Source organism: Callionymus lyra, chromosome 1, assembly GCF_982586985.1.
Source record: "Callionymus lyra chromosome 1, fCalLyr1.hap1.1, whole genome shotgun sequence".
In the NCBI taxonomy this organism is placed as follows: Eukaryota; Metazoa; Chordata; class Actinopteri; order Syngnathiformes; family Callionymidae; genus Callionymus; species Callionymus lyra.
Window position 1 is genome coordinate 19,736,733 of NC_141818.1, and position 14,101 is coordinate 19,750,833.

Consider the following 14,101-nt stretch of genomic DNA (forward strand, 5'->3'; position numbering starts at 1 on the left):
TTCTGATTTATATCCTTTTCAGAAGGATCAATAAAACGTTTAATTTGACTCTACCTGTACTTAAAAAGAGCAGACAATTTTCGGGAAATCTTCATTTTTGAAGACCTAAAATGTCCTATGTTGTTAGTGCACATGTGAGTAGACTGCCTGGAGTCACGTCCCAGCCTGATGAAAGCTGACTTCACCACACGACGGCTCGTAAAAAAAAAGGAACAAAACGCTCTATAGGAGGTCGCTGAATAAGAGACGCTGCTTTTAGAGAAGGATGGAAACTACGTACATGTGTGGCTTTTTTGTTAATCTATGACAAAATGCTACATGGATCTCTTAGAAATAAAATATATATATTTAAAATTCTATTGAGCCTAAGGTAGCCTCAGGAATGGGTTTTGGTGATCATGGAATCCAATTTATTCTAGTTAGCTATAAACTAGCCAAACCACTTTTGTCCTTTTGATCCTTATCTCATGCAAAGAGTCAGTTATTATGTATTTATTTGAGCTACTGCAGGATGTCTGCTAAATGTAAAACCTACTTGATCCGTACTACTTGCAGGCCAGCCAGCTCGGGGTGTATCGTGCGTTCGTGGACAACTACAAGGTCGCCGTGGAGACGGCGGACAAGTGCTGCCAGGCAAACGCACAGTTTGCTGAGATATCTGAGGTATGTTCTCCTGCTACGCGCAGCAGGACCGCACTTGTGTTTGATTAGGTCCAGTTTTAGCCCTCCTCCCTCTCTGAAGTGATGCTGGCCGACATAGCTGCTCCGATTCAGCCAGGATGTTCTTATTCACTGTTCCCTCTCGTCTTTTCTTCACGCCAGAATCTCAAAGTCAGAAGCACAAAAGAGTGTAAAGAGCAGTCAGCTAAGAATTCTCTGGAAAGTGAGTGAAATGAAAGTCAAGTCGGCTCATTATTCATGATCTTCTGTGGTCAGCTGACTCTTCTTCTTCTTCCGCAGCTCTCCTCTACAAGCCTGTGGACAGGGTGACACGCAGCACGCTTGTTCTTCACGTAAGTCCAGTTTCTGGACGTCACAGTTTCATCTTTCCTGCATGAGTTTGAATCTCATTTTTACTTGTTTCTAGGACTTACTAAAGCACACGCCGTCCAGCCACCCCGACTATCTCCTGTTGCAAGATGCCCTGCGTATCTCGCAGAATTTCCTGTCCAGCATCAATGAGGAGATCACCCCCCGGAGGCAGTCCATGACAGTCAAGAAGGGAGAGGTCAGTTCACCTTTCATTGTCCAATGAAGGAGGGATTTTTGTAATAGTTGGAGGCATAACTGAAAAAAACGACTGTATTGCCAAAGTGAATTTGGATCTGAAGTTTCCACCATTCACCAAAAAAAAAATTGAATATAAAGCAAACAACCAATATATAGATAAAACACATTAAACAAATCAACAATCATTTCAGGAAATAATAAACAAAAAGATTGATGAAAATGCAAAACATTGTGATGAAAAAACAAGTTGTGAATTCTGTTTTCTTGTTTCTGTCTAGAAACGCTTGTCCCTGTAGAACTTTTCATTTTTCAGTCCATGTTGTATTTGTACATCAAATCATTTCACATTATCAACTTTCGGTTATATGAGTTGGTTCTTGCTCAAAGGTGGGGTTTCTGCACGCTGTGTAATCTGTAGACATGCAGGAACCTGATCAATGAAACTGACTTTTATGAGTCATTAGGAGCTTCATGTAGAATCATCTCACTTTCAAAAGGAGTGGAGTTGTTCGAATGTTGCAAAGACAAAAACAGCCTGGCACCATCGCACGTACTCCCACTCGCTCTTCTCTTTTGGCTACTTTTCCTCCGAAGGTATGTAGCACAGTATGAATCATTTCATCGGTAAACTCACGTTTGATCAAACGTGGCAGTACATGGCAGAGTTGGGAGTCTTTTTCCTGACAATTCAACATATTACTGAAAATATTGAAACCTTATCTTGAATCTTACAATGAAAAAGATTAATGATGAACCAGAAAAGTCCTGGAAGAACTTGAACCTCCAGCAAGGGCCTCATTGCACAATCAAATGAAAACCAAAACCTTTAAAATGAAAGAGTTGCACTGGATATAAACTTGTGACACCAGGTTGTCACACTTACATTAAGTACATTAAGGTACATTGTAAGGCTGCCATTTTTTTTACTAGCAGCACTGCATCGAGGCCATACAAGTAATTGACAAAATCCAAATTGAACTGCTTTGACCCTTTATTTGCGTTTCATGAAAATAACATGGACAAGATAACATGAAATGCTATATTAAACATAAATAATTGTAGTTATACATGATAAAAAATTAAATTAATAATCTTTCTCAGGGTCAAGGTGACCCGTAGGCTTGAAAAGAAATGTGTTTGTAGTATCCCTTTTGTTGTATCCCTCGGTTCTTCGGGTCCCCTTGACCCTGAAATAACACAAGGGTTAATATTTTTAATACTTGCTGCTTCAATAATCAAATTATTAGCCAAATTATAATTAAAATTATAAATTAAAGTATATATTTTTCATTTTAAGATCAGATTTTTGTCAAAGGTTGCTTCGATAACCTATGTATAAATGTATTCGTCTCCTACCGAACATTATTATTTGGTTTTACATAAACTGTCTCAATGAACTCTCTTTGTTTTTCATTATTCGACACAAAGAAAGTCTTTCTCATACCTACAGACGATTTACAACCACAAGTGAGACACTTATTGCATTGTCTCCTGGAAAGATAAGAAGAAAAACTAAGATAATAATCATATGAATAAATAAAAGTTAATTAAGATTTTTCATCTTAAAAAAGCCATGTCTAGTCTTCACCTCTGTCTCACGTCCTCTCATCATCACTGTGCTGTTACAGTAAAGCCTCGACACACGAGGAGTCTGGAAGTGTAGGCAGGAGTCACGCTGACTCATCTGTGTCTGCCTCTGTGGAGGAAGTGCAGGCTCGTGACAAACAGAACAAAGATGAAATCGGGTTCTGTGTCAAAACCAGGAAGACCCGTCGATCACCTCCAATGTTCCCTCCTCCCACTGTCCACCCGTGTCTCTTGGGACTGGCCTGAAGCTATCGAGTTCTGGGAGTGTCCCGTCTCCGCCTGGCTTCCTGACCCCCCGACTCTACTTCTGATACGGAGGACCTGCCTGAGAACTTCCTCTTTTCTTGGAAATGACCGAGCCCACCGTGGTGGGATATTAAAGGGAAACATCCGGCTGTATATTGTTGAGGAGGTTATATTCCAATAACAAAAGGAGCGTTCCAGTTAGAGATGTGTCCCACCTCAGTTCCCTGTAATCATGACCAGTTTGTTTGTTCGCACCACTTGTGTGTGTGTATGTTATAGACGACAGATTCCAAAGTTCGCTGCTCCACCAGCCATTGATTTTTCCATTGGATTATTGACACGCTGTGTTCACCAGCAGTTAAATACATGAATCCAGGACAGTAGTGGGACATGGCGGGTGACCAGTAAAGGCTGCAGGCACTTCCTTCTTTTCTTTTTTAAAATTGTTGCTCACTGATTCTCATGTCTGTGTGTCATTGGGTAACAGCTGTTGAGCTATATAGACAAGCTACAGACTTTATTTAACATACTATATGTGCGAAAACTTTTTAGTATCGAAATCTAAACAGTATTAATCTATGGACAATCTTATCCCTTGTTTTGCCTCTGATTCAAGGTGAACAACCTTCCTTCACGAGCAACACAAGGGATACCACAAAGAGATTTGTTTTGAGGCCACCGGGTCACCTTGACTTAAACTAAAAGTGTAAATCATTTAAACATCTATGGCATACAATCTTGACTTTGAAGAGGCCACTGTGAAAGTATATACATTTTTATATACAAGATAAATACAAAATTACATATTTTAAAAATAGAGAAAACATATTTGGGGAGAATTTGAGGTTTAGGTTATTTGTATTTGTCTTCGAGGTTATGTGTGGCGTTATTCAGGTATTAAGTACTGTTTCATATAAAAACAACAGCTGTGATGTATTAAAAACATGACACAAGTGTTTTTTGAGGTTGGAGAAGAGAGGTTGTTGTTTTAATCTAAAATACAGAAACAAACACCTCAGGTTTTCTCTTAACTATGCCAGAAGAGGAGTAAACAAAACAAAACAAATGGTGTTGTTCTTAGGACTTAAAAAACATCTTACATTAATTATAACAATAATACTAAATAATAATATTAATAATAATAAGTACTAATACTTACTTACTTAGAAGCTAGATAGAAGCAAATATGGAGATAGGAAGTAAAACAATGACTGACTTGTTTAAAATAAAGTTAACTGATGTCAAACTTGCGTTGAATATTGAGTATTTTCAATAATTACATTGAATATAAAGAAATGGGTTTGTGATGCTATTTCCTTGTGTCATTTTTTTTCCTCCTCACACCTCACACAACCCTTTTCCTGCACGTTGTTGTGTTTTCAATATTATCTCTGTGATTGTAAATACAACCATTGATTGTAAAGAAATGTATTCTATCACTGTTGATGCTTACGTTATAACTTAAGTATATGATGCTTAAGTATATAAGGATAAAGGATTATTTCATTTGTCTGTTTATCCTTCCTATCTTCACTGTAATGTGCAGGTTTCAATGTGACCTGACAAAACCTTTGGACCAACAATATATAGATGAATAGGATGTTACTAATTCTCTACTCAAACCACTTAATTGAAGACCTTATAATACTCATTAATAATATACTATTTAAGCATTTTTGATTACTCTTAATCTAAAAAAAATATTAGTATATGTTTGAGTGTAACCATGGTATTCAAAATACAATTTAAAAAATAGAAAAATAATGGTTCATTTTTAAGATGCAAAATAGAGTTTTGTTAACCCAAATGTATGTTCTTGTCTATGGGCAGAACCGACAGCTTATGAGGGACAGATTCATGGTGGAGCTGGTTGAAGGTTCCAGGAAACTCCGTCACGTCTTCCTCTTCACTGACCTGCTCCTCTGTACCAAACTGAAAAAGCAGGCCGCAGGGTGAGTCGGGGTCAGCGTCCAGCTGGAAGACAGTAACCAGGCTCAGCTTCGCAAAAGAAAATAATGGAAAGAATATTTAGAAGCACTTGTTTTTGATTGAATTTGGGAACTGTGCAGATTGCAGTTCTGCTTTTATAAACCTACGTAACAAACACTATAAATATCTTGTTTATTTCAAAATTACACACACAGGATAGTCTTATACCTTTTCTAGATTAAGCAGCACATATATTAATATTCATTAATTCCTGGCAAAAATATTTTAAGTTAAAACATGTTATTTTCACATCTAAACAAGTGTAGAGGTTGAAAACTAAAATATTAGAAAAGTAACTCTGCACAACTGACATATTTTACGTCTAACCGCACCTTTAAGCAAATTAAATGGCTGTAAAAGTGTATTCATAGAAATGTGCACTGTCTTTAAATAGGAAAGGACAACAGTATGACTGCAAATGGTACATTCCACTGGCTGAACTGACCTTCCAGACCATGGAGGAGTGTGAGTCCATCCCTCTGGTCCAGGACGAGGAGATCGATGCCATGAAGATCAAAATATCACAGATCAAGAATGAAATCCAAAGAGAAAAGGTGAAGATGTAGCAGCGTATTGTTGCATATTTCTCACTTCTGTGTAATAGCCGTCTTAATGAAAACGAAAAGAAGAAGTTATTATTATTATTAGCATGTTATTTTTACTTTTAGAGAACAACCAAAGGAGCCAAAGCAATCGAGCGACTGAGGAAAAAGTTAGCAGAGCAGGAGTCTCTGCTGCTGCTGATGTCACCAAACATGGCGTTCAGAGTGGCAAACAGGAATGGAAAGGTAAAGAAACGCGTTTGTTTCAGGAACATGTGGCCAAAAAGGGTCTGGATTTCAAATGCATTGATAAAGAACTATTTATTGAAATGCTAACGTATTTTATACATTTTTATTTTTTTGCAATAATTAATTGTTGTATATTGTAATAACATGAATTCATAATATATAATTAATTAAACTTAAATTAACTAAATAAAAAAGTTTCTCATTTTTTCAGGTTTCTTCTGCCCTCTAGTGTTTTATCTTCACATTACAGCGTTTTTTTGTTTGTTTTTTAGGGTTTTACTTTTCTGATTTCCTCTGACTATGAACGGGCAGAGTGGAGGGAGGTCGTCCGTGAACAACAGAAGAAATGTATGTTTCTTTAACGTTATTCCTTTTTTCACAGTAATTGTTTTTTTGTTTTTTTTTACCTTTATTACTTATTGTTTCTGGTTTAAGTTGAACTAACTTTAACACTTATCATCAATATTTAAATCACAAATCTATACAGTCATCGGATGTATTTTGTTAAACCCTCAACTTTGTCTTGCAGGTTTTAAAAGCCACTCACTTACTTCTCTGGAGCTCCAAATGCTCACTAACTCGTGTGTGAAACTCCAGACGGTTCACACTATACCTGTGACCATGAATAAAGAAGGTGAGTCCAACATTTACAGTGTCATTTTAAAAAGAGTTACACTCATCTCAGACTGTTTTCTCCCTGCAGATGATGAGTCTCCGGGATTGTACGGCTTCCTGAATGTAATCGTCCACTCTGCATCAGGCCTCAAACAGAGCTTGAGTGAGTGTTGTTTTTTTTTTTGTCTAATCATCCTCTGTGCCTCCATCTATCCGCTTTCTCTTGACTGTCAGCTGGGAGGACAGCTGCTGGGCAACATAAAGGATTAGTCTGGAACACAGTGTGCACACGACTTTAATACCTCATGAAGCGTTACCTGCTCAGTCCACTTTTTCTGTCAAATATGAATGAGCCACAACGTAATGTGTCATTTGAAATGGTGTTGTTTTTGTCCGCCAGACCTCTACTGCTCTCTAGAGGTGGACTCTTTTGGATACTTTGTCAACAAAGCCAAGACACGTGTGTACAGAGACTCTACTGAGCCAAACTGGAATGAGGTGAGTCTGACTGGAGAATATTGTTGCAAGATCAGAAGTATAATCAAAATGGGGTCAACCCCTTTTTTTTCAATAATGAAATGAATGTAGCTCAGTGACCTGGAACCAGCTGTTGACTGGGTTCTGCTCTGTTTCTCTGCTAGGAGTTCGAGATCGAGCTGGAGGGCTCTCAGACTCTGCGGCTGCTCTGCTACGAGAAGTGTTGCAACAAGAGCAAGCAGAGCAAAGAAGACGGAGAGATCACCGACAAGATCATGGCTAAAGGGCAGATAAAGGTAAGTTAACAAATAAGTAATAGTTATTTGTAAAGAGCCTTTCTAGACCAGGGTCACAAAGCGCTTGAACAATCGAAAGCAGTACACGTTTTAAAATACCTACAAATTTTAAAACTCAAAAAGGCCAAGGCATGTGCAGGAGTCCCAGGAAATTAAGGAAAAGCCTGCACAAATGAAATGATCTTAAGATGCTTCTTTAAGGAATAGACTCCATCAAACACAGAGGGAGAGGAAGATTGTTCCAAAGCCTGAAGTATTTCTCTCCTCTGGTCCAGAAGCGTGTGTTCGAAACCATCGGTAGATTCTGATCCATAGACCTCAGAGCCCGAGCTGGAGTGTAAGGCTGGATCAGATCACTGATGTAAGGTGGAGCCTGACCATAAATAGCTCTGAAAGTAAGAACCAGAATTTTAAAATTGATCCTGAAAGAAACTGGCAGCCAGTGAAGAGTTTTAAGGATCAGGGGAAATGTGAGTTCTTCTACTAGAGCAGGTCAGAATTCTCGCTGAAGAGTTTTGTATTAACTGCAGACAAGACAGCTCCTTCTTGTTTAGACACGAAAATAAACTGTTACATTAGTCCAGACGAGAAAAAACACAAACACATGGATTAAAAGCTCTAGATCGTGTTGTGACATCATTTACATCAGTTTAGAATTTTTTTTCAGTTGAAGAAATCAGTTTTTGGTCAGTTTTCTGTACACTGACTGAGAGTAGTCATAAGTGTTGTACTAGGTAAAGATATTTGATGGAAAGTTTGGTTTTACGGATGGTCTGTCACTTCTATAAATTGAGTAAATAAATATTAATATTAAAGATGGCGAATTAACTGATGTCAACTGATGACAATTAATGAAATGCTGTCGTCATGTGCTGTGAAACAGCCAATCCCATTCGGAAGGATTCAATGGTGATATGCCAATCATCTACCTTTTGTCCTGTTTTGTCCTCCTTTCCCAAGGATTTGTAGAAGAAGCCACATGGACAAGTTTTTAAGCCCCCTTTAGAGGACTTAATTCCCATTAGTGTTCTCATTCTAAAGACCATTTTTTCAGTGTCTTGTCTTGTTCTCGATGGTATAGCGTGATCTCGTATCTATTGTGTTCTCTTCCCATATTTTTTATTTTAAAAGTTACTGTGTGTAATCTGTGTTACTTTTGATCTGGAAAATGAGATGGATGCTACCACAAATTTTATAACCAATACTTCTGTATGAAACTGATTATTTTAGTTTTAGAAGTTTTTATCTAGAAAGAAGTTAATAATCTCTAAACTGGTAGGGTCTTAATCACCGCCGTGGGTGATTGTTGTTGCTGATTGGAGTGAGTAGTGAAACTGCTGCTGGTTCAGCCTGACCTCTCCAGCACAGTTGTGACAGAGGGCGGATTAGGCTTTGTGTCGACCAAACCAAGCCGTTGGCACCACTGCTGAGTTCGACTGAGGGAGGCATACAAAACTCTCTCTGATTGACCGCTGAAGGGATTTTCCAGCTGGACAGGTGGGTCACAACTCTGCTCAGGCGTAAGAGAGAGAGCTGGTGTCATTTTAGGAATCACTTCTTTGTTGGTCATTTCACTGCAGCCTTTCTGTCTGGATCCAAGTTTTACTTGAGTGAAGGATTATTATTCAGAACCCTTCAACACATTCTGAACTGTCAGTCGAGTGGTTTCTTTATTTGTATCAGCTGAAGGTGATGACTTTAGGGTGAATATTTACATCAAAATTGCTTGTTGTTTTAGTGGAAAATATCTAGAAATGAATGCACTTAAGGTTTTTACTTTTACAGTTATACATATAACAGAAGATATGTAGTTTCTGGGTAAAGTATGTATTTTAAATAAATAATACAAAATAAAATATATTTTAAGCAGTATTTAGCATCACTTTAATATATTTTTCTATGGGTTTTCTCATATAAGTTGGAACAGTTATAAACATAACTTTTGATCTCATACATATAAGTAAGTAAGTAAGTAAGTCAGTAATGTTTTTTTGTAATGTCTTGTATATATTTGTCTCTTATGTCTGCAATGTGTACCAAAACCAATGATGAAGAATACATTGGTCAAATATAATAATGTTTATATTATTAACTGACTACACCCTAGTTTAAATGACTACACCCTTTTAATATAATACATTTTAAATATTTTATTAAGTCTGTGGTCTGCAACCTTTATCTTGAAAAGAGTCAGACTGTTCCCCTCCATATTAAAACCATGTTAGAGTTGTACATTTCATTAACTTAACTTTTACTTAATCCTACATCAGATATTTGGTGCTACATGTGTATATACAAATATATTTTATACAATAAGTTAGTTATAAGAGTTATGTTAATAACTCAAATCTAAATGGTTTTGAAATCTAATTAGTATTTGTTTCTGGGACGACAAAACATTAAATCTGTTTTTATTTATACGTCAGTGGAGCAGATCAATTGTACTCACAAACTAGCAATAATCCATTCAATAAATAATTTAAATTTAAATAGTGGAAAATGTCTGTTAATTTGTTTCCTAAACTGCATGTGGCTGTAGCTTTGTGAGTTCCCTACCGCTGATTTAGATTAGATATCACTTTATTGATCCCTTGAGGAAATTATTTTGAATTAATGAGCAAAGAAGTTCACTTCAGAAAAAGGACAAAATTCAAACATAAGAAAAATAAATAAAATATTAACCTTCCAACTAACCCGTATAACTAATCCATGATAATATGATAATAAACATGTATTTAACCCATTATTGGAATGTAAAATCGAAGCCTTTGAGGAAGAGTAGTTAATCCAAGTGTTAAATCTCACCTGTTCTAATCCTTTGGTGAATCCTGTTTGGAATACCTGAGGCTGTACATGAGCAGATGCCACTGGGCCGGCGAACGCTGGCAGACCTGAACACGTTTGTCATGTGGGTAGGAGGAGATTCGCCAGAGTTAATCCCCCAAATCCAACTGAGAAGTAGAACACAAAGGCAGCGTGTTAGGAGAGCAGTCGCCTTTTGTCTCTCTCGGCTATTACTGACCTGAAGACTGAAGATGTTGTTTGCCGATTTTACCAAATTCAACTTGTGACCAAGTGATGGAAGGAGAGTATGCTGCGTGTCGTCCAGAAGAAAAGGGGGTTTAGTGTGGAATTTTGAGAAGAAGTTACTTTTTAAACGTGAGGCAGCCGAAAGAGAAAATGAGTGACATTAACTTTAATGAGGAAATCGTGGATCCCATCGAGGTGGAGGATGATGACATGACCCAGAGGAAGTCGTTCAATACAGGTGCTCGATTATGGGATAGAGTTCGATGCAATCTCATCAAACCGAAGGTAAACGAGTGTCAAACCTTCCTTTAGTTATTTAAGTCGGCTTCTAAAATGTGCTCAATGTTTCTTTTAAATCAGCGTTGAGGTTCTGTCATTTTGATTTCATGTTAATACCTGCGTCAGGAAACAGATTTTCATTGAATTAAGGATTATCTAGAAGAGATTGGGTATTCATTTTGATGTCATCATCTTCATAAAGTCTTGAGTCGACGTCATGAGACCAGATGGACGTTTTTGCTGAGTGAAGCTACTCGCTGGTTAATCTGGTTGCATCCTTGTGTGTCATTCTGTAACCTATGTTTCATATAAACTAGTGCTATATATGTTGTGTTGGGTTTTAACAGGTTTTTAAAACATAGAAAAACATTTTAGACTCAGATTTTGTTTTAAAAAAAAACTTTAAAGTAACTGTTGGCTTAGATAAACTGTGGCAGAACAAAAACAATCCAACAATTGTTTCCACAGAAAGCTTGAAAACAGTATGTTTAAAAAATATATGCTATTCCTATATTCTTCCCTCATTAGAGAAGTTGGTTAGTTTAGCTATTCTGGACTGGTAATAATATATAATTGTATTATACATTATACAAGTTATGCAACTGCTGCAGTGCATTATGGGATTCTAGAATTCATATTAGGTGCACTTTTTACCCATTAAACAATAATAACAGACGTCATGGAATTATTTTTAAGGCAAATTCTTGCCTGCTAAGTTTGACACGTCTGAGCTAAATTAAAGGTGTCATTGTTTCTTATTAATTAAACAGGACTTTTCACAATAAATTATGTTTTATAATAATTGCACACATAATCAATACTTATTATTTCTGTCTTGTTTTTCAGCTGGATCCTCAAACTTTGCAAAACAAAGACTGGCAGAGAGCTGTCATCGCCATGAATGGAGTGAGTCATTAATGAAGTCATGCCGAAAATGTGATTTTCCTCTCTATGCCTTTAATCTAGGTCAGAAGTTTAATCATGAAATAACAACTTTTCTCTACATTGACTTTTCTCTACATCAATCTTCTGCTAGTTCTGCTCAATGATAACAAAAATATCAAGCAATTCATTTTCAAATCGTATTCCACTGATGAATTCTTCTTTTTATTTTGAAAACATTTATTTTACAGTGGCTATTAACATTTAGTTATTATAAAGTCCCAACTATCAGTGTTGTATATTTCTTCTTCTTTTGATGTTTAACCAGCCAACAAGCTTTAAATAAATAAAATCATAATCCACTTGTGGTTTTAATTCAAACAGTTTTTTTAATACCTTCCTATTTTTTTCATGACTTGTTGCAGATTGAAGTGAAACTTTCGATGAAGTTCACCAGCAGAGAGTTCAGTCTGAAGAGAATGCCATCACGAAAACAGTCGGGCGTTTTTGGTGTAAAGATCCACGTGGTCACCAAGTGAGTCGTGACACCTATATTACGTAATTTCTGCGATACTTGGAGCTGCCTTCAGTATATGTGTAACCTATTTTGGTAAGTAAATCTTCCTTAATTGTCTTTCCGTCAGGCGGGAACGCTCCAAGGTTCCACTCATAGTGAGGCAGTGTGTGGAGGAGATTGAGCGACGTGGTATGGAGGAGGTCGGCATCTATCGAGTGTCCGGTGTTGCAACAGACATCCAGGCTTTGAAAGCTGCATTTGACTCAAGTAAGATGTGTCATAGGCAGGATCACACCTTTAAGATAATACTCTGATTATAAATCTAGATAATCCTTCTGCACGTGTTGGGAATCTGAGCATTGACTAGCAATCCCATACATGCTGTTAAATATTCAATAATAATTTATTATTGAATGTATTATAAATATATATATATATATATATATGCATATTAATATTATTGAATACATTATATATATATATGCATGTGCATAAGACTATTTATTATCCTTATATTGGACAAAGGATACTGGATTAATAAGATAAATATTTTTTTGTTTTTGTTTTGTGCAAAATATATTTCCGAGAAAAGTTGAGCATACTTTCCTCCAGCAGAGGGCGATATAGTATCTAAAGAACATTCGGACTAACTGCTCTCAGAACTACTCATTAGAAATGGTTTTGTAATTACTAATTACATCTTAATTTAAGAAGCATTTTTTTCACCAAAGATTAACATAGACATTCTTCTTCTCCTGCCAGATAACAAAGATGTGTCAATGATGATGAGAGACATGGATGTGAACGCCATCGCTGGAACGCTCAAGTTGTATTTTCGGGAGTTGCCAGAGCCACTTTTTACAGACGAATTGTACCCCAACTTTGCAGGAGGCATCGGTGAGTCCCATCTTTGCTCAGTTGTCACATGAGGAGGTTTTAGAGAATGTGGTTTCAGAAGCAAACAAAGGTGTGTTTGTGTCCTGCAGCTCTCTCGGACTGTGTAGCCAAAGAAAGCTGCATGCTCAACCTGCTGCTATCGCTCCCTGAACCCAACCTGGTCACCTTCATCTTCCTGCTGGACCATCTTAAAAGGTGAACCTTCGAGCCGGAAAAAGTTATGGATTCCAGATGATAACCATCTTATTTATCGCAGGGTGGCTGAAAATGAGATCTTCAACAAGATGTCTTTGCACAACTTAGCCACGGTTTTTGGCCCCACGTTGCTCCGACCTTCGGAGAAAGACAGCAAAATCACAGTGAATAGCTCACAGCCCATCTCCATGAACGACAGCTGGTCTCTGGAGGTCATGGCGCAGGTAGACGTTCTGTCTTTTTAAAAACGTTTTTGGATTGTTGCCACTCCCTCTGATCGCTGATTTATGTCCTTACAGGTGCAGGTTCTTCTGTATTTCCTTCAGCTGGAGAGCATCCCGACTCCTGACAGCAAACGTCAAAGCCTTCTCTTCTCTACCGAAGTATAGCAGGACACCAAACTAAGATGCTGCTGCAGCGTGTGGATCAACTCAACTTGGCAACGGCTTCTATTGAAAATTGGAGAATGTTATGCCGGATTAGATGGAAAAATCTTGTTTAGGGCAAAACATGTGAATCATTTGTAAGAAGCACAAAGTAAAGAGTGTGTGTGTGATCTGTCTCTGCTAAAATGATGCTTAAGATGAGATGTTTTATTTCCCCTGGAGTTACAAGCTCAGCTGTGCCAATGTTTCCCTGCTGATGACCAACAGAACATTTCAGTTAAGCTAATTGTTTACATTGTTTTACATATTTCATTCCCAACATGCTGGCATGTTGACTTCAACTTTCTCTATACAACAATGTATAGCAATGTTTTGACAAAATATTTACTGTTCATATTTGATTGAGAATTAATTACTTAAAAAAAATCATTCCAGGAAAGAGTAGCACTAATTCACTTATGGAATGTATGATGTCTAGATATGTGTGTTCAGCGTCTGGTTTGCTCCTACCTATTCAACACTTGCTGTGTCTTCCTGTGCTCCCACAACGTCTACCTTTGGTTAACTTTAGTTTTTTTTCTCTGAACCGCCAACAGTATTCCACTTTTAGCAAGACTGTTTAAATGCAGTATCTATTTACTGTACTTGTGATTCATGTACAATCAGAATCTTGCTGATTCACAC

At 37.3% G+C, this 14,101-nt stretch overlaps 1 protein-coding gene across 1 annotated transcript in view; it reads left to right on the top strand.

The window, feature by feature from the left end:
• LOC148088315 (breakpoint cluster region protein) overlaps positions 1-13,432 on the top strand; it is a 34,083-nt gene extending 20,651 nt beyond the window's left edge. The window contains exons 5-23 of the mRNA XM_087796530.1: positions 556-663; positions 823-883; positions 961-1,013; positions 1,088-1,228; positions 4,894-5,015; positions 5,447-5,606; positions 5,721-5,840; positions 6,116-6,191; positions 6,373-6,477; positions 6,547-6,621; positions 6,859-6,956; positions 7,100-7,231; positions 11,387-11,446; positions 11,848-11,957; positions 12,067-12,206; positions 12,702-12,836; positions 12,926-13,031; positions 13,093-13,255; positions 13,331-13,432. Coding sequence (XP_087652656.1) covers positions 556-663; positions 823-883; positions 961-1,013; positions 1,088-1,228; positions 4,894-5,015; positions 5,447-5,606; positions 5,721-5,840; positions 6,116-6,191; positions 6,373-6,477; positions 6,547-6,621; positions 6,859-6,956; positions 7,100-7,231; positions 11,387-11,446; positions 11,848-11,957; positions 12,067-12,206; positions 12,702-12,836; positions 12,926-13,031; positions 13,093-13,255; positions 13,331-13,420 — 2,055 coding nt within the window. The 3' untranslated portion in view covers positions 13,421-13,432. The remainder of the gene's footprint in view (positions 1-555; positions 664-822; positions 884-960; positions 1,014-1,087; positions 1,229-4,893; positions 5,016-5,446; positions 5,607-5,720; positions 5,841-6,115; positions 6,192-6,372; positions 6,478-6,546; positions 6,622-6,858; positions 6,957-7,099; positions 7,232-11,386; positions 11,447-11,847; positions 11,958-12,066; positions 12,207-12,701; positions 12,837-12,925; positions 13,032-13,092; positions 13,256-13,330) is intronic.
• Positions 13,433-14,101: the final 669 nt, after the last annotated feature.